This window comes from Castor canadensis, chromosome 5, assembly GCF_047511655.1.
Source record: "Castor canadensis chromosome 5, mCasCan1.hap1v2, whole genome shotgun sequence".
NCBI lineage: Eukaryota > Metazoa > Chordata > Mammalia > Rodentia > Castoridae > Castor > Castor canadensis.
The window spans coordinates 74,886,468-74,908,123 of NC_133390.1; the positions used below are offsets into that span (position 1 = coordinate 74,886,468).

The 21,656-nt window shown below is 34.0% G+C and overlaps 1 protein-coding gene across 23 annotated transcripts in view; it reads right to left on the reverse strand.

The window, feature by feature from the left end:
* Dlg1 (discs large MAGUK scaffold protein 1) overlaps positions 1-21,656 on the reverse strand; it is a 270,953-nt gene that overhangs the window by 154,722 nt on the left and 94,575 nt on the right. For 2 of the 23 annotated variants that reach the window (XM_074073472.1, XM_074073471.1), the window contains exon 1: positions 14,301-15,457. The exons of 17 other annotated variants lie outside the window; for them this stretch is intronic. In XM_074073472.1, coding sequence (XP_073929573.1) covers positions 14,301-14,534 — 234 coding nt within the window. In that variant the 5' untranslated portion in view covers positions 14,535-15,457. Of the gene's footprint in view, positions 1-14,300; positions 15,464-21,656 lie in introns of those variants that run through there. 4 more of the 23 variants (XM_074073469.1, XM_074073473.1, XM_074073474.1 and 1 more) reach the window with 4 other exon arrangements.

The following is a 21,656-nucleotide window of genomic DNA, read 5'->3' on the forward strand; positions in this document are numbered from 1 at the left end:
AGAACTTACTGTATTTCAGAGAGGCCCAATAATACTGTATTCAATACTTTCAGAAGGAGGTGTTTTTTATGGCTTAAATCTTTCTTATCATGCAAATGCCATTTTGCTGCTGTCACTGAAAATGGGTTTCTTTAATATAAACTAATATAGGTTAAAAAAAAACTAAAACGGTATTATTTGAACCAGCTGCATATGACATTCATGTCAACTATCTCAGAAGCAAACATAAAACTAATGTACTTTTAAATAAATCATGAAGTGTATAAAAAATCAAATAAAATAGTCAATGGAAAAAATACAGATATAGCAATTAACTCTATTATAGAAACACGGGCACAAATTTTTTAGTTCATACAGACAGATCATTAGGTTCACGATTCTATTTCTACTTGCAAGAGTCATATTCAGTTAAGGTTTCTGATCCCTTCATTATGAAAAGATAACATCCTATTAGCATTTGACTGATGATCTTATAGTAGGGGTAAAAGGATGAGTAAACAACTAAAAATTTAAAAGTAACCAGAGACCACAACTTTGAATTTAAAGATATGGTTACATAATTCATAAACAGGGATAAAATTACCAATTGCAAGATGCTTTTTAATCAGAATGTGGCTAGAGAAGCATGCACAACTATGGACTTCATGACTACTCACCTAAAATGGATGCTTAGTGCTTCCTAATCCTATTTGGCCTATTCTATTTACTCTTCTGTTAATCTCTAATGATTCAGGTCCCTGTTATCATTCTGAAGCCATGGCCTTCTGTTCTCCCTCCACTAATTTCAGCCATTTGACCTCTTGCTGCTTTTCAAAAATCTATATATGCTCCCATCTCAGAGCCTTTCTATTCCTTTGCCTAGAATGCTCTTGCCCAGATATCCACATGATTCAATTCTGTAATTTCTCCCATTTTTACTCAAATATGACCTTCAAGTTGAAGACCTGCTTCAACTATTCATCCCCCTCATAAACATATACACATTTCCTACTTTCCTCTCTCATTACTTTTCCTACAGACTATAACATATTTATTATCTGTCTTTTCCTAGAAGTTCTTATAAGAGCAAAGATTTCTGTTCTGTTCACTCCTGTGCTCAGTATCAGGAATAGTATGCACAAAAAGTATTTTGTGTGTGCGTGTGACTGCCAAAACAGACCAATTTCATCAGCACTCTAAAATGACTCAGGAAATAGATTGTGTACACTCATCCTTCCTCTGTTCCTTTTCATAATACAACATATGCACATACGTGTGTATATATGTGTATGTGTATATATGCACACACATATATACATACATACACATAGGAGACATATCTTGAAAGATGTTTCGATGTGCTTGGGTAGCCACTACCAATCAGAAGAATTCAAGACATTTTACCATTTGACAATCTTAGAACAAAAGTTTCAAAATGTAAAATTTAAAAAAAAAAAAAAAGCCAGTTTCATGTTGTTCTCTATCTAGCAATAACTAATTGCTTAACAATGTCCTATTTGAAAATAAATATGTCTTGATGAAATACATTTGTTTAGCAGAGTTTCATCTTTTTCCTTTTCAAAGTGCGTAACAAAGTAAATCTCACCAACAGCTTATCATTTAAAATATATGGTGCCTTTTCACCAAACTTCTAGTTTCTTCTAACCACAGGTTGGTTCCTCCTTTCCCTTAGATGGTACATGTTTTTTAGGAATGATGATTTTTTTGTTTATTTTTGACAGTACTGGGGTTTGAACTCAGTCTCAAGACTGCTAGGCAAGTGCTCTATCACTTGAGCCACACTACCAGCAGTATATGTTTCTTGCTGTTACTATTCTTGTTTTACACTGATATTGTCATTTTGTGTTTTTAGTTCTCCAAGACCTGTTTGACCAATCCCCTATGTTACTGTCTCTGTTAAAATAATTGCTGCGATTTCTATTTTCCTGGGTAGAACCTGTTACGGTTAGGAATCTTCTGTTCTGTAATAAGGATGGTTCTTCACATATCTAGACTCTTCACTTATAAGGCCAAATATTTGTGGTGGTAGTGTTTGCCATCATGTTGGTAGTGATGAAGATGAGGTTACTGATGTCAAGCATTATAAATGCTTCACATGTGTTTTTTTTTGTTGTTATTTTTTATTCTGTCTTGATTTTTAAAAAATTTCACATTGGGTATTATTGTGACTGTCTTTTTGAAAAAAAAATTTTATTTTATTCATATGTGCATACAATGTTTGGGTCATTTCTCCCCCCTTCCCCTCGCCCCCTCCGTTACCCCCCCATGTTCCCTCCTTTACCCCCCCTTACCCCTCGCTACCCGGCAGAAACTATTTTGCCCTTATCTCTAATTTTGTTGAAGAGAGAGTATAAGCAATAGTAGGAAGGACCAAGGGTTTTTGCTAGTTGAGATAAGGATAGCTATACAGGGAGTTGACTCGCATTGATTTCCTGTGCATGTGTGTAACCTTCTAAGTTAATTCTTCTTGAACTAACCTTTTCTCTAGTTCCTGGTCCCCTTCTCCTATTGGCCTCGGTTGCTTTAAAGTATCTGCTTTCACATGTGTTGTTAATTTAGGTAATCTACCTAATTTATGCTAGATCTTGAAAAAATACAGATTTAAACTCAGGTCATCATTCTCTAAAAATAGTACACTTAAGTCAGTATACTGCAATGTCTCTTAAAACAGTTTAAAAAGATTTTTATTTTGTCTTTATTGTTATTATGTTACTGCAAAGACATATATAATATTCCAAAAAAGAAGGAAATATTGCATCAATCCTTACTACCCAACTCCACTGCTACTGCTCAAAAACAGCCATAGACAATGTACAAATAGGCTTAAATGCATTCCAAAAATAATTATTAAAACAGGCTGCAGGCTAGATGTGACCTGCAGGTTGTAGCTACTGATACTTGCTTTAGGTAAATGGGTGGTGAGGAGGAGGCTGATTAAGTCAATGGAGAAAAGAAGAAAATGACTTCAAGACACCTATGTTAGTTTTTATTAGCTACAGTTGATTTACATCTGTTGCAATGCTTAACCTATGATAATAAAAATAAGCATCTCCCCAACAAAACATGGGTGTGACAACTTAAAATAAGAAATACAAATGGAAATTCCCAATTTTATCTGGAGTTCTTTATAATACTTTTATGGCTGGGCGTTGTGATACGTGTCAGTAATCCCAGATATTGGGGTAGGCAGAAACAGGATGGCTATTTGAGGCCAGACTGAACAAAGTAAGTGAGACACTATCTCAAAAACAAGCCAGCCAAAAAACAAACCATGTGTGGTAGAACACACTTATAAGCTCAGGTGGAGGTAGGAAGATCATGGTTCAAGGTCAGACCAGGCAGTTAAGTGAGACCCTATCTGAAAAACAAACTAAAAGCAAAAGGACTGGGTGCATAGCTCAAGTGACAGAGTACCAAGCAGGAGTAGGTACATTTAATCCCCCATACTGAATCCCCCCACCATTTTTTTTTCACAAATAAAGTTGTACTCTTATATTAAAAACATTTAACTTCTATACTGTATATAGCCTTTCAGTTTGGAAAAGTGAATAAAATATGATTTCGTTACTTTTCCAAAATCTTCTTATGGTATATACAGCATAGATAAAGCAATTAATTCTTAAGATTGGTATGCATCTTACTTGTTTTCCTGTCTTCCAAAATACTCTGAAAGTGATTTTAAATTTACAATCTTTTGCTACATTAAATGGTTCTACAAATAGTCAAGAGTTAAATGCAGAAAGATGAAGGAGGGATCTATTTTCATTTAAATTCCAGATTATAATCTCCAGTTCTTTTCCTCAGGACCAATAAAAAACTTGTAAGGCAATCAGTTGATCCTGTTCTGTCATATACATAACTTCTTCATACTCCAGAGCTGGCTTGCTGAGCCTATACTCAAAAGTTTAGTCTCATCAACACTAAAACACCATTCAGAAATGGGACCAACTTGGGGCTTACTAAAGCAGAAAAAAAAATAATAAAGAATAGGAAGGGCTCCTATTAAGGGGCAAGGGGGAAGCATTTTAAATAAATGTATCCAGGAGCAGAAGTTGTGGTCAGGCTCTTATTAAAATTCCAGTGCCGCCAAATGTCTTAGCTAGTTGGTTTGTACCTGCACAAAATAGGTCCAATCTTTTGTTCACTGATTTGTGTATGCCTGTAAAATTATCATATTGGTAAGTTTATTTAAAATTTCTTAAATAAGGTAATAATTATAGGCTATTATTTTTCACATGGTCTGAACAACTATTTTTGCTTTTATCAAAATTCTAAACTTTGAGATGAAAATATTATCTAAATAACAGTGCCAGGAAGTACAAAGAATAACACAGTAAAAGATCTTTAAAGAAACTGACAGGAAGTGGGGATAAGGAGGATTCAGTTCCTTGCCCAGTCAGGGCAAAAAGTTTGTAAGACTCCATTTCAACCAATAAAAAGCTGGGTATGGTGGCACTCACCTGTCATCCCAGCTAGGCAGGAAGTATAAATAGGAAGATCATGTTCTAGGCCCATAGGGCATAAAGACCCTGTCTGAAAAATAATTAAGGTTAAAGGGGTCAGAGGCATGGTCAGGTAGTGGACAGCCTGTCTAGCTAGCAACAAGGTCCTGAATTCAACCCCTAATACTGCCCCCACAAAGAAAGAAATTGATACAAAGTATGGACAAGATTTTAATGGTAAGAATTTGAGTTTTTCAGACCTGTCAAGAAAGGGTATATACATCTCACAGTTTTTTCAGAGGGCTTTGAATTGCTTCTGAACTACAGTGTAATCTTACAAAATCATATAGGGTAGACTTGCAAACTTTTAAGCCATAATTCCTCATAAAATTTTGTGATATTGACAGTGGCCAAATCATATTCCAAAGATCCAAACTTCCTTTAGCCATCATGAGAGTAAATGAAAATAAACACCTATGTAATGTTTATTTATTCAACAACTATTTATCAAGTGCAATCTCCACATTAGGCTCTAGGGATATAAAAGAAAAAAATACGCATTTTGTAGTACCAGTTCTTGTGAAGCTTATAGTTTAGCAGCTGGTATTAAACAAAATCGTTATCCAATTTACTACTGACTTATAGCTATAGTAAGAGATAATATGAAGTATACTTCTTGTGAAAATAAACACTGATTAAAAGTAAACAGAGGACAAAAATGAAGGTTGAACCTGCCATAAACCCCACGAACATATGGCTCAGTCATTTTTCAGTACTGTTAACACATTACTTATCAATTTAAAAAACTGTTTGAATATATTCAAAAAATGGTAATTGCAGTGTATAAAATTTATTTTTGCTAATTTATTGTTAACTGAAGGGCCATCTAGCAATCAAGATACTACATAGAAGCTACAAAGATGAAAAGAACATATTTCCTATCTATAAAGAACTTACACAACAAATTTTACTTATTTTTCTTAGGTATGTATATTATTTATTTTTTATTAGCATATATTAGTTGTACAATATGTAGTTCTTAAACTAAAGCAACCTTATCTAAGTTCAGATATCAATTTTGTATTTTTAATACTTTATTTTTTAGAGCAGATTTAGATTCATAACAAAACTAAGTACACAGTACATAAAGTTCCCATATACCCTCTGTGCATGCACACCCTCCCATAGCCCATTCACTAACAATATCCCTGCATCAGAGTTGTGTATTTCTTACAAACAATGAAACTAATTCACATCATTATTACCACAAGTTCATTGTTTACATTGGAGTTCACTCTTGCTGTTGGACATTGCATGGGTTCCAGAAAAGCGTATAATGTCATGTATTTACCACTAAAGAATCACCAAGTACTTTCACAGTACTCCACCTATTCATTCCTCCCTATTTTCAAGCTCCTGATTCATTTTTACCATCTCTATAGTTATGCTTTTTCCAAAATGTCATAAATTTGGAATCATATAGTATGTACTCTCTCCAGATTTTTTTCTCACTTAGTGATAAGCATTTAATATTTCTCCATGTGTTTTTGTGGGATGATAAATTTTAGTATTCAATAATATTTCATTGTCTGAAGTATATTTTATTTATCAATTCATTGATAAATACTGAAGGATATCTTATTTGCTTCTAGGTTTGGCAATTATAAACTAAGCTATAAACATCTATATGTAGATTTTTATGTGGACCTAAGATTTCAATTAACTTGGGTAAATACCAAGGAGTACAATTGTAAACACAGTATTATAAACTATGTATTTTGTAAAAGTTTATGTAACCATTGTAAACAATTACTTTTTGTTTAATCCTCATCTCTATATTTTTCTAAAGAGTCCTACTATACAAATGACTAGTTCTTAAATATGACTTAGGCACATCTGAGTACATATGTATAGGCGCCCAACATTTTAGACAAATGGGACTAACATATATCACACAATATCCTTCATGTGAAAAAGGAGAACAATTAATTTCCAAATCTGAGTCATGGTATTAATCTTACAAATGTTACGATAAGAAATTAAGAAATAAATGCCTCTGTTAAGAGGTGGCATGTTACCACCAGTATTGCAGGAGACTACATCTACCCTTTTCTCCCACAAACCATCCTACTATCAAGTCAGCATTTCCAAAGTAGTTTAAAAAGAATGCCTATCTACTCTGCATATATTCTAGTTAATTATGAAGGCACTACATACAAGTGCCTTTTTTTACTAAAAATAAGCATCTTTTAAAGATGAAGAAAACTATGTATCTACATTTAATTTATTCAAAACACAGCTATCACTAGGCTCTGAGACCAGGTGTATGAAAAATGTATATATAAGGTTAGATCAACTTAAAATGGTTCAAGATGGACATGTCTTTGTGAGAATATTTAGATCTATTGCCTGGTGGGACCAGTCAGAAGATAAATAGATATAAATAGGTGTCCATATGCCTCTGTTTGCCTGGGAAGTCTATATTTATGCCTACTGTTCCATTTTAATTATTAGTTCCCTCTTTCTATCAATAGCATCCAGTTTGGTCTAAGTTACATAAGTCACCCTAATTGTGAGAAAATCAAACAGTTTCTCTCTGACTTACCAGAGAGACATATAAGAGTCATCAGTTACAGTACCAGTATTCCACTAGGTAAAGTAATGCATACTTCACAGAGGGCCTAAGGAAAAATTCAGACAAACATCACCAGCTTTGGCTCTTTTTTAGTATAAGTTGGTCTGTCCCTGTTGCCTCAAACTCATTCATCAAATATTTTCTGGCTACTTATTAAGTTGCCATCACTATTACAGAAGCTGGGGTTATAGCAATAAACAGGAGAAAACTCCCACCTACGTAGAGCTGATAGTCGTACAGAAACTCCTTTCTTTATGATAATAAACATTTAGGTAGTAGGTAGTAGTAAGTGTTATGAAGAAAAATTTTAAAAGGTAGATGATTGATGTTTGTTGTGAAGGGGTGTTACCTAAATGGAGACAGAACAGCAGTTAGATGCCTACCTCTATATTTTAAGCAACAGATTAACTGAATTAGTACTTGCAGAAGTTTGAAAAGTGGTCAGATCCTAACTATACCCTGAACAGAAATCCAATAAACTTCCAGCTATTAGAATGGGAAGTGGAGAGAAGGAAAAGGAACAGATTACTGCAAGGGTTCTGTCTTTAGAATCTCAGTAAATGGTACACTGAAGAAAAGAGGAGAGAAGAAGCAAAAAAGGGAAAGAATGGGGTAGGGAGGAAAAGGACAAAGAGAAGGAAAAGAATAAGTGGGGGAGGAGAAAGAGGAAGAAAAGGAAGGGAAAAGTGAAGTGGAAGAGGAAAGAATGAAATCTCTAATGAAGTGACAGGGAAAGATAGTTGAGATTATGAAAGGCAACTTTTTATAGTCATGGAACATAGAATCTGAGCAAGGCAAAGAGGAATGTGAGAGGAACAACAGATAGTAAAAAAGGAGGACTGGAAGTCTTGAGATGGTTAAAAAAAAACCCACTGTAATGGGGGTATTAAAGAGAGTGAGCTGCAAAGAAAAAGTGCTCATCAGTTTAAAATGTAAATGAGATAATTTGAGTGGTATGGTTTAAGATATTGAAAATGTTGAATACAACCATTTAAGTAGATACTTGATCTATAAGTAAAGAAAAAAATACTTTATCCCTTGGGATAAAGATATCAAAGAAAAAAGTCGAGATTTTAGATGGACCATATAAGGATATTAAAAAATCACAGGAACAAATGCATGAATACTGGGCAGAAAAAAGATAGTAAACCAGGTGTGGAAATAATCAATGAATACATGTGATTGTGAGAGATATAGATAACTAGAAAAGGAGAGAAAGTAGAAAATACTGCCTAATGAAATCTCAGTTTTTAAAGAGAGATGACGACGTATAGTTATCCATAAAATAACAAAGACAAGCAAAAAGACATTAACTTCATCATCTTTTGGTCCCCTGTACACGAGGCGTGTTAAATAAAAATTCCATTTTTTTGTGTGAGGACTGTAGAAAAAGCCGTATTCTCAAGAGAATGCCAGTTTTCTACCAGAGGAAAAAAGTAAGATGAGCCTTCACAAAAGAGATTTTGGATAAAGAAGACTCTAGATGATGAACTGGGAGTTCGACAGGGCAGGGTGAACAGGTTGGGATGGGTAGAGACAAATGGATATTCAAAATAGATTAGGGAAAAGCCACTCACACAGGGATAAGGAAATGAGGCAGAGGAATCTGGAAAGCTTGAGCTGTTTTGTGGTGACTGAAGCTAAAAGAGAAATAGGATCTAAAATTAGTTCTGATGATATGTTTGGGGGAGTTCAGTAAGAAGTAGGTAACAGTTCTACTTGTGAATGTGTAAGAGGCACTCAAGTTGCCTTTGCTGAGAAGCAATGACTCCTTACTTGGGCCCTCAAATTAACCAAAAACAGGAGACGCTTGGCATCCCTGCCTGTATTTTGTATTTGTCTTTGCTCTAAGCCATTCTCTCTCTCTTTTTTTTAATTTCCTTTATTCATATGTGCATACAATGATTGGGTCATTACTCCCCCTTTCCCCTACCCCTACCCTCTTGCACCCACCTCCTCGCTTCCAAGCAGATACTGTTTTGCCCTTATCTCTAATTTTGTTGAAGAGACAGTATAAACATTAACAAGGAGGACCAGGGGTTTCTGCTAGTTGAGGTTAAGGATAGCTATACAGGGAGATTCCTAGTTTTGCTTCCATGTACATATGTGTTACTTTCTAAATTGATTCTTCCCAAACTAACCTTTTCTCTAGTTCCTAGTCCCCTTCTCCTATTGGCCTCTGTTGCTTTAAAGTTTCTGCATTAGTTCCTTTGCAATGAAGACATCAAATACTATCTTCGTTTTTTTTTTTTGGGGGGGGGGGTGGTTACCTATCTATCCTCATACCTTCCTTGTGTGCACTCGCCTTATCACGTAATCAAAGTCCTATCCCCTTGTTGCATTTGCCCTTGATCTAAAGTCCGCATATGAGGGAGAACATAGGATTTTTGGTCTTCTGGGCCTGGCTAACTTCGCTCAGGATGATGTTTTCCAGTTCCATCCATCTGCTTGTGAATGATAAGATTTCATTCTTCTTCATGGCTGCGTAAAATTCCATTGTGTATAAATTCCACATTTTCTTAATCCATTTGTCAGTAGTGGGGCATCTTGGTTGTTTCCATAACTTGGCTATTGTGAATAGTGCTGCAATAAACATGGGTGTACAAGTACCTCTAGAGTAATCTGTGTCTTATTCCTTTGGGTATATCCCCAAGAGTGGTATTGCTGGATCAAATGGCAGGTCTATGCTTAGATTTTAAGAAGCCTCCAAATTTTTTTCCAGAGTGGTTGTACTAGTTTACATTCCCACCAGCAGTGTATAAGGGTTCCTTTTTCTCCACATCCTTGCCAATACCTGTTGTTGGTGGTGTTTCTAATAATGGCTATTCTAACAGGGGTGAGGTGGAATCTTAGTGTAGTTTTGATTTGCATTTCCTTTATGGCTAGAGATGGTGAGCATTTTTTCATGTGTTTTTTGTAAGCCATTCTCTTCACAGTCACTTTACAATCACCTTGGATTCCAAAAAGGACAGAACTGATAGCATCTTTATGACAATGAACTAGAGCAACCTGGAGAGGAACCAGATTACTCCCTGCAGGTGATAACTTCCAAAACTGGACTAGGCCATCTGCCTGACTGAGATTGTTGGTCCCTCCAGTCATGAGACCAACCAAGACCACACCTGTTACTGAACTGTTAACTATGCATACCATTGCCCCCTGTCCCCAGTTCTTTTGTCTATTTAAACCTATAATTCATGTCTGTACCCCAAAGATGGCTGAAGATGAGCTGAGTGCTTACTCTGCTTCTTCCCCATAGCATGTCCCGAGCTGTGTAATAAATCTTTCTCTGCCTTTACCATGACTATTTGGCATTTAGGGAGGGGTGGCAGGACCTGGCATATGGAATCACAGGAGTTTGGGCCTTAGGTCCAACACTCTTGTCTCAAATGGTTTTTAGTAAGGGGAGGAGGCAAGGTCAGGGAATTGGGTTTCATTAAAGAATTGCAGAGGCTCTTTGGGTCCTTCAGTTAAATTCTGCAATTAAAGATTTTGAGATCTGTGGTTCTTAAAGAAGTGGATGACTTATACTATAGTGAACTTACTCATTAATACTTGCTGAATGTTTAAATGTACTACACTACCTTTGGTGTTGTAATTCCTAATACTTTTATTTGTATTTGTTCATAGATTAACAGAATTAAGGACTATAAAAATAAAACTATAATAATAGCAGCACCTAATTAATGTAGCACTTATGTGTCAGGTGCTATTGTAAGTTATTTATATGTTAAAAAATCATTTAATAGAAGTAACTCTATGAGGTTGATATCATTACTTCCATTTGGGGGGGGGACAGTATATCCAATGCACAGCTCTAAAAATTACATCCTTTATAATTTAGAATGTACCTGCTTAGGATAAATATTATCTTAAAATATAAATTAAATTACTCTACATATTTTTCCACATAGGTATTTAAAGACTCTTTTCTTGTATTTTAGACAGGATTTTTTATCTAAGCAGATTACTCGTGATTTATTTTTACAAAAATGTTATTATTCTACTTCAATTCTGACAAGTCACTGTCCATTTCACTCAGTCCTAGGAATAGAGCTTTGTTTTTTTATTTGTTGTGCCAAATTGTTTTTGGGGGAACCTTTTTGAATATTTATAATGATTTAAATTAGAGATTTTCAAGTAGTCCTAAAGAATGTTTACTTACTAAACACACATTCAAAGTGACATAACACTTCACAGCGACTCAAAGTTTATACGATTACTAATGTCATTAACAAACACTAGTATCACCAAGAAGAATTAACTTTTCACCTAGGAGTTAATCAGGGAGCAAATTCTAGAACCATCAGGCTGGTATTCTTTAAAACCCTTGTAAAAACTGGTTATATACTGGAAGAGCTGAATACATTAAATAGGGTTGGGAAGATTGGCATCAATGTAGTCCTAAATATAAGAATAGGATGGATGATCAGGTGAGAAACCAAGGAGAGCATGAAAATGCGTAGGCCATTTATTACATTAATTTTCAAAATTAAGGCCACAAGCAGTATAAAGCCCCAATGAAAAAATTACACCACAGTAAACTAATTCACAATAACCTCAACTTAAGACCTCCCTCTCCAAGACCCATATTGTAAACTCTTGAGGTACAAAGAAATGATAAAAATTGCAGTTTGGTAGTTATGGTTATCACTATTGGGTCAGGGATAGAAGGGGTGAGGAAACCAGGTATGTGGGGGATTTGTATGACTTGAGGATAATGCGAAGAAGAGAGGGAAAAAAGGGAAGAGGAAGAAGAGATGGGCTGCTGTGAAGAACTAAAGGCATGTAAGGGGAGAGAGCTGATTCAAAAAACACAGGTAACTGAAGAGGTGTCAGACTAGGTGCCATATTTTGGAAGACAAAGTAGTAACATTCTAGATGATTGGGATAGAAATTAATTAATTCTATAATCATCCACTGAGCACCAATAAGAAACTGGGTAGCAGCTACCTGGAGGGATGTTAAGTCAGAGTAGTAAAATTTGATTTACTAATAATTATCCACTGTACTAAGTTAATCTTCCTATCAAATCTTAAAAAAGATTATTTCTGACAATGCTGAAAGTGAGACGCTGTTACTTATCAATCATAGTACAAAACAGCATCACTATCATATTCATAGGTATATAGTACATATTCAATAAATTAGAAAATTTCATTAATCTCCTTTGTTCCTAACAATACACAAATTCTTCTGGTGCTACAAAACAAAACTGCAAGCCATGAGTTATTAGGTAAAATAGAAAAAAAATGTATCCTAGCATCAACAAAGACGCAGACAAATCTCAAGTTCTTTCTCAGTCTGATTATACTTTATCCTATAAAATGAATTCCAATGATTTTAACAAAAGAGTTGTATATATAAACTATTCATCAATTAGAAAAATACACAAAATGAAAAATAAAATGTTTGTATTCCAGGGCAGGAGAAAACAGAAGCTAAAACCCCTGACCTAACGTCTACACTTCCAGAGATGAAATACAAAGGTAATGAAAAAGATGAGTATTAGGAAAGAAGTTTGAAAGAAAATCTAGGTTATTTATCAGTACATAAAAATGATTTAAACCAAGTTAGAGAAAGGAGAATAAGATTTAAAATGTTTTAATAAAGGTTATAACTCTAGTGCAATAAGAACAACTTTTTGTTCCAACTCCTAAGCAACGATGATATAACTGTAGTTTCAATAATTTTATGAGAACTATTTCTCCTGTCTTTTCATTTGTATGCCCTTAAGATGAATACAGATATATCAGTGGTAGTATGTGTGTGTATATATACATGTGATGTGTTTATTTACATAAATCATCTATACAATAAATATTTTAAGATATCTTTCTTGTTGACAATGGAAAATACCATTTAATATTAATCTGTAAGAAATAGTATCACCAAACTTTAGCCTTTGCATTCTTTTATGAGATACATAATTACAGTCAGAACCAATGTAGTAAAAATCTTGGGGCAATATTCAGTTTGAGTTAACCATTGCCGCTCAGTGAGTTTTGACTGTAAGTAACCTCAATGCAGTGTCTACATATAAAATGATGTTTTCTATCCTGTTAATTTAATTTCTCTTACGTATATGAGAAATAAGTAGAATTTGACTTTAAAAAGTTGACATTCTATTATATCCAAACTATTATAAGAAAATTCTAGAAACCAAAATCAATGACAGCTTTAATACATATTTATTATGCTACTTCTAATTAAGAAAACTTTTTTTAATTTAAGAGAATTCATTCTTAACAGGCTCTAAGAATGTATAATAACATCCTTAACAGGCTCCAAAAATGTGTAAATATACATTTTGTTAAATAATATTGATGTCAAAGGACAAAACCTCTCTTAACTTGTTTTAAAATTAGACTATTTCTCATCCCTTTATTTTTACTATAGTTGAGTATCTGTTAAATTATATTTTAAAATAGTAATACTTCCCCATTCTACTCTTACACCAAATAATATGCATTTCTTCAATTATTAACTTTATACTTTTCCTCTTATATTTAATACCTCTTTTCTGAAAAAGAAGTGATTTTATGGAACTCTTTTTTTTCAAATTGGGACTTTTAGTGTTTGTTCATCTCATTAAAATTAACATGGGGAAAACATTCTCATGATCATGCAATTGTACAAGTTTACTGATTCCAAATTAACCCTAGGTAACATATTTATAAAAATTGAAGGATTCACTGAAGCACTTGAATAAATCAATTTAATATAACTTTAAGAGGTAAACATATGGAATACTAGCCAACTGTATTAAATTTACCCTATTCTCAAAACACTAAAATGAAAATACTTCAAGCTACCTTTTGCTTCTTTACTATAACAATCTCCCAAAGGTTATCTAATAACATACAAAAACTAAACAAATGGTATTTTCTTTGCTCAGACATTATACTCTCTATATAGCATATAACACAGATTAATAAAGAGATGAGCATTAACTTATGTTTCAGTGGCTTTATATTTTCAGAAGTTATTCAATAGAATCTGAGACTGTTTTGTTTGGTGTTACATAAGAGCATAAGGAAAAATATTTTTCACTTCCCCCCTTTGTGCTAAAGACCTGCATAGATGACTGAAAGCATAAATTTTTGTGCTTCCAATGTTTCAGTGCATGCCTAGTTTTAATCAGAAGTCTGTCCTAAGACATTTTTGAAAAGCAAATATTAAAAGAAATATACTGAAAATAATTTCAACAAGTGGTATATTACCTGGGTGGAGCTGGTGGCTACCGAGATGCAGTCAATAAAGCTGTGTCTTCGAGTGAAAAATGCAACTATCTGCTGCCAGCGTGAAGGTTCTGGCTCAGCTTGCAGTTCATCTGATGAGCCCTTTTTTGCCCAGTGTTTCTGCTTTGGGCCTACTGAGCCATGGCTAGAACTAGTATTGCCTCCTCGACTGGCGCGAGAGTACAGAAGTGTGTTGTTTCCGAAAATGTAATTCATCTCTGCAGCCCTGCAGGTGGTTGCCAAGCAGTCTTACTTCTCTACCAGCTGCTGAGTGGTGAATGATCGGTAAAAACTGCAGCTAGAATTACAGCAGCATCACTTGTAGATCAGGGAAAATAAAAACCTTGAAAAATGATGCTCATTTTCTCTGCAGTTTCCTCCTATGAAAGAGCTTGTATCTTCCCTCTGTACCTGTTAGCTGTATAATGGCTGAATTTATTTTTGCAGACAAAAAAGACGACATAAGGTGGTTTTCGTTCTTGTGATTATTTTTTCACCAGCGTCTGCAGGAACCAAAAGCTGTTCTTTTGTTAGCTGATAACTAGACGGACTGAAATCCAGGAAGTGAGGTCGATTAGCAGGTAAAGAAGGATGTTATAAACTCTGGGCTACCAAGACCCTTAGGGGTTGTCTGATTTTATGCACTGGGTGGAGAAACCCCGGATTACTTTCAATCACAGTCTGTAGTAAAATCCAATGGCATCTTCACTGCTTACATAAATTATAAATATGAACTGAGTCTTAAAATACAAGATTCTTTCTGCCAACAGTTTTTATTGTTAAAATAATTTCACTGAAAGAACATTTATCACTCACAAACAAATTTTGACACCAGGAAGGACCTTACACTATTTAGCATTGCTTCTAAGTTTTTGTGAAGGTACTATTTATGTAACTTCTGAGCAGATAATTATGGGTATAGCATAATTATTTTATGTAATAAATTGTAATTAATTGATTTCTAATGTTTGATAACTGAGTCTTGGGGCAGAAATAGACTAAGTAGCAAAATAAATATACGTATGGCCTCTGAAACTTTTATGATAAAAATTCTTATGAAATTATCAGTATCACCCCTCCACTGCATTATAATCATTAAGAATGCAAAATTATGAATTTATAAAATGGAAAAGAATTAACATTGATAATTTTATAACTAGTGAAATATGTTGTATCTAACACTTTGTAAATACTACTCTGGTTCACAAAAATGTATTATTTGATTGCTAAATGGACATTTTCTAAAATATTTTAAGTCTGTTTTTCTCAACATAGAAATTAACCTCAGAACTGCCTGAGCTTCCTAAATGACTCAAAAACCTTCGAGTATGAGTACAAGAGTCCTAAGTCTTCTTCTTAATACTATGCTATAATAGTATATATTATAATGTAAGGTCATTTTAAAAACTCTATGAAAAAACGCTATTTGATAATTTACTAATAGCTGAGTAATTCAATTTTTAAGCTAATACAAGCACATCATAAATCCCAACCTTAATCAGGAATAATTTTCAGATGTAGACTGACAAAATTTTGCTTTTCTATGTGATGGCCAGTACCAACTAGATGCAGCCTATGGAAAGCAGTATTGAAACTACAACCATTGCAAATCTGCCTCAGCAAGAAAAGGTGATCACACTAGCTCTATGATTCCTTTTTTAGGATAGGCTAAAAAAGGATTGAGAAACGTGGGATTCTTGGGGGTAAGATGTGCTGTGATAGAGATTAGGGCAGAAAGTTTGGTGTTTTTTCCCAAGAACTGTACAACACAGCCGGTAACCTGTGGCCTAGAAAGGCTGTTTCTAAGTGGAAGTAAAGGGAATATAGGAAATCACTAAAGACAGAAAGAAAACTAAGAATTCTCTGTGGGAGGAAAAAAAAATAAGACCTCCTAAAAAAATTTAAAGATTTATTATGGACCAGATACTTAATAAAGAACTGATTAATGTAGTTTTAAATGATATAGTAATTGGTTTGGCCCCCAAGTATTTGCCTTGATCCACATATTCTGATGAAAACCCAGGAAAGGAAAAACAAAACAGAATCAGGCTAGAGTTGATAATAAGCTCTGTTACTGTAGATTACTATGATGAGGACACTGAATTCGTGTTAAATGCAAATCGCCCACCACAAGTTGCAAACATTACCAACACAGACAGAACAATAAGCCCTTAGTGTACACAGATTTATCCTAGAAAGCTAAAGCCCTTGGGTATCACCTAAGTAGACAGATCACTCCATCCCATATTTCTCCAGAGCACAAGGAAGAAATACTTCTCAATGTATGAATTTCCTATTCAAATCCACTCACATAAAGAAGACAGCTTCAAATTTTGAGAAAGGCTTCTTTAGTAAATGTCCTGTTACCTGAGCTACAGAAAATGTAGCGTCACCCCAAGCACTGCTCAGTAGTTCATACATGCATACAAAACCATGTAGGTGTCTAAATCACAATTGACTTCACATGATTTGATTGGGAGGCAGAGGCAACCAACACATCTTTGCTTTAGAATAGCCTCACTTATTATGTAACAGAGCTGAAAGACTCCATTAACATGAAATTTAAGTTCATTAGAGAAAAACCTGGAAAGCCAATAACAAATTAAAAATGGTATGCAAAAGAATCACTAATATTTTATCATGATATATAAATATTAATATTCTTTTTTCAATAGTCTAAATTTTTATCAGAGTAACAACATATAGTAGAATCCTAGCCTAAAAAATAGGAGAAAGTTGAATTTAGTGACTACATATATTTAGTGATTATGTAAGCTCCAAAATGATTATGAAAAATTTATAAGTACAAGAAAGATGTATTTTATAAAATTAAATGGAAGTATACAGACAGTTCAAAATTTATAGGCCCTCAATTATTTGCACACACTTCCAAACTCACAAATAAACTGAGAAGTCTTTAGATATAATGACAAATGTAAGTATTAAAAAATCTTAGTGAAAATTTTTAAGAGGTTAAAGGATGAGAAGAAACAACACAAATTGTAAAGTACTAAAAAAAAAAAATAACCAACTAACCAACAAAGCTAATGACCAAATAACCAACAAAGCTAATGCACTGTAAAGTGTTTTTCTTACTCTTTTACCATTATAATCTGGGCTATTAAATTTTAAAACATACAAATGTATTAGGATAAGACTGAACTAATATTGTCAATATTGGTAACAATATTTATTTAGAAATTTGTTATTTATCTAGAAAAACACTGATTGTGTAGATACACAGATCCCTTCTATATGGACACCATCTAGTGGTCAAATTGTGTATAAGTTAAATACTCAAAGTACATGAGGGCCATCACAAAAAAGCTAAAAAAATCAACATTTTAATATATTCTATTTAATATGTGGAAACAAAATCAATTTTAAAAACTGCTCATTATTTAATTGAAACATGAAAGATTATATTCCTATAGCATTCAGTTCAAAAGGCTTGCATTTGCTTATGTCCATTCCTCTGTCACCCTCATTTCTCATTTAAAAACGAACAAGCAAAAACCTATCAAGAACTGCTGGATGAAATGTGTCCAAGGTAGGATATATTCACTTCAGAAAATTACCTGCATGACCTGTTCTGCTTTTTATTTCAAGTCCCTCTTTTCAATATTCACTTTGTACATGCTAGTTTGAACAAAATCTTGTCATTGAAGACAAAAAATACAAATTGTTTTGTTTCTTCAACAATCTCTGAAATTTCCCATCTACTAGTAATGCAACTATTGCCCACCTTCCTTCTCACTTCAGCTAGACCCGAACCTATTCTGAAAAGGCTGATTACATGCTTATTTGTTTGATTTACTTATTCTGATCACTTTTCCTAATTCAACTCATTTTCAGTTTTTGGGATCTTGGTATTATTCTTAGTCCCCAAATTTATCCACTATGTCTTTTTCCACATTAAGATTTATTTATTTATTTACTTATTTATGGTGATAGGGTTTGAACTTAGGGCATCACATTTGTTTAGGTAGGTGCTCTACCACTTGAGCCATACCCTGCCCCTTTTTTTTAGTTGTTATTCAACTAAGGGTCTTGCCTTTTTGGCCCAAGCCAGCCTGGACTATGGTCTTCCTATTATACCTTCTGTACAGATGGGGATGACAGGCATGAACACCCAGCTTATTGACTGAGATGGGGTCTCACTAACTTTTTGCCTGGGCTGTTCTTGAACTTTGATCCTCCCAATTTCTGCCTCCTGAGTGAGCCTCTGTCCTCAGATAAAAATTTTTTATGACTATATCATTCAATTCTTTCCTGAGACTAGTTCCATCACTGGCCAGAAAGTTTCCCTTTCAGAGACTTAAATTATAAAATAATAATTACCTTAAAGCAAAGCGCCAAATAAATTAACTTTCAATCACTGTCTTATTTTACTAATTATTGCAGTAATGAGAACCATCACCGAACCTAGTAGATTATTTCACAGGACATTTAATATTAGCAAACCTCTTCATAGGACCACTCATCAGTTCAAGATACATGTCCTTTACAACCCTATCCTCATTTCCTAACAAAGTACCCTGAGTACAAAGAACTTTCCTCTATTTGCTGGTTAACACCCTCCTACAGTGTTTATTTATTCCAGGAACTGCCTTCAACTCTGACTTGGTATCTTTCAGTACCTTGTTCAAATGATAACTTTCTTTAATAATGTCTCTATTTTTTCATGATATATCACACTGTGTTATAACTATCTTTGCATAAAAAAATACTGGAATCTAACAAAATGAATAGCATAGACATGTATTTCTTAGATAACTTATTTTTTGTAATACTGAGGTTTGAACTCAGGGCCTCACACTTGCTAGGCAGGTGCTCTATCACTTGGGCTACTCTACCAACCCTTATATATGTATTTCTTCATAAGCAAAACTAATATTCTGACTTTTTTTAAAAAAAAAAAACAAGTGTCAAAGGAAATTTTTTGCCATTAGCTTTTATTAGTTATGAAGACTGAAGCAGTACCTAATTTATATTCTACTTAGCAAATCACTACTATTCAAAGATACTTTGCCAAATTATGAAAATAATAATTCAGATACTGAATCCTCTGAATAGCTTAACAGATGCTTTGTTTCATTCCAAACCATAATATTATAAAAGTGGAGAAGTCCCTACACTAGCTTTTTCTTTCAAAGAGTCTGCTGATCTGACATTGAACACTATATTTAAATAAAATTTACTTGTTATAATTATTGAGTGTCTTATAATTGTTCTGGTTTTTAAAAATTTTTGAAACGAAAATCAGCATTAAAACTTGCTTTGTGTCAAAGTAAGTTTTTTTTTAAATTTTGTTTTTCTAACAAAAAGCTAAAGGAAGCCTAACAATTTTACATAACATAATCTCTTCCCACTCCTAATGTATTCTACCCTCAAATAATTACTTCATGAGATGACTGCTATAATTAACTATATATATGAGGTAGGGGAAGCAGGAAGAAATTCCCCAAACAAGACATCCTTATTAATTTTTAAATTACAGTTGTATCAGAATATGGCCATTAAAAAGGCTCAAGAACTTAAAAAAATGTTCTTATGTTTTTGACCCAGATATCTGACTTTTGGAAATCCATCCTAAGGAAATAGCCCAAGCACTTTTTATTCCCAAAGATTATTCAATACATCCTTTTTTACAAACTCTGACAAAAACTGAAATAACAAATAATAAAAATTGGGAATGGTCATCAAATTATGGTGAAAATATACTATGCAATATGTATTAAGTTTTGATATTATGCATAAATGTATCATGATACAGAGCTAAGTGTGGTGGTGCGCTCCTGTAATGTAGCACTTGTGGGGCTGAGGTAGGAGGCTTAACAGATCAAGGCCAACCTGGGTTACATAGTAACATCCTGTCTCAAACAAACGGGGGGACATGACATGGGAAGACCACTCCCCACCCCTCCAAAACCCATAAACTTGATATAAAATCTTACAATGAGAATATACACATAAGAAAATATGTGTAACAAACTAATAGGATAAAAACCTCATATTAAAAAATATATAAAGTGTGATTTAGAAAGATGAAAGAATTTAGATAAGGATTTATCTATTCACTTCCTAGATATAAATCATACAGCCAGAAAGCCAAAAGAGGGAGAACCAATTGGCTCCACCTAAGAGCTTATTTATAACTGTTTCAGAAACTGGCACTGTTAATACCTAACAAAAGAAAGTGAACTGAAAAAGATAAAGCAAGGGACTAACCCACAAAAAATAGCCAGATTTTCACCTGCTTCTCAGTAAGACCTGCTTATTATTACCATAGGACACTAAGATGCATTTATGTTGGTACTTTCTTATCTTATTAGAATGTAACAACAAAGGTTTACATAAAGCTACCTAACTCAACTAAGGAAGATTGTCACTCAACAAAGGAAGTGATGAGATACCAGCAACTCTAACTTCAGTAAGGGTGAAATCAGTGTAGCTTATAACTGATGATAAAGGACATTTAAATAACATAACCCTTTAAGCACCTGTCAAATTTGTTTATGAAAAGCTGTGGGGGACATTATCACTCATTCTAATCATTTATCCAATAGTTAAACAAATAACAAAAAGCTCTTTACTGCATTCAAGAGAAAAGAGCATTTTAAAGCTGATACCAAAAGGATCAGGTAAAAATGACTTTTCATTCTCTTATGGAACTAATGAGTCAGATAAAGAAAGCAAGTGAGAATCTTATGAGGTTAATAATGCTTTCTCTCTCAATACTTGTCTTACTCCAGACTGAGACTAAATAGAGAACTGGTATCTGAAATTTACTTTAAAACACTTCAACACAGTAGTTGTTTAGCACCAATAGTGGTGGTGGTAGTATGTCAGAGCCAGCAGTGGGACTGTGTGAGTCGGCATCTGGCCTTGTGAGAAAGCCAGATGTCCAGAAAAACAGTATTCAAGGTTCCCAGATGGCTTCATGTCCTTCAGATGTAAATAAGAAAGTTATGCTGACTGTGTTTCTCCTGCTTCTCTGTTCCCATTTTAAAGGAGACATAAAAAAGAGTTAATTTTAACTGTGCTTCCCTGTACTAATGTAACCTTGACATATAATACTTGGCATGCTTTTTCTGACCAAATGCTCTCTGTGTAAAAGGAGTTTATAAAAGCAGTAGTATGCTTCATTAAAATGGCTACTGAGCAGGACGAAGTAGTCCCCCCATCTTTTACGGCTTAGGTCACCCAGCTTCCACCAGTAAACAGCTTACAGTAGTACAGTATTTTTGACTGTGGTTACAGATTAGAAACACCTGTTAAGCTCCTACAACTCCCAAAAGCCAGTATGTACTTCAAATCAGTTAAGTCAGAAGCTCA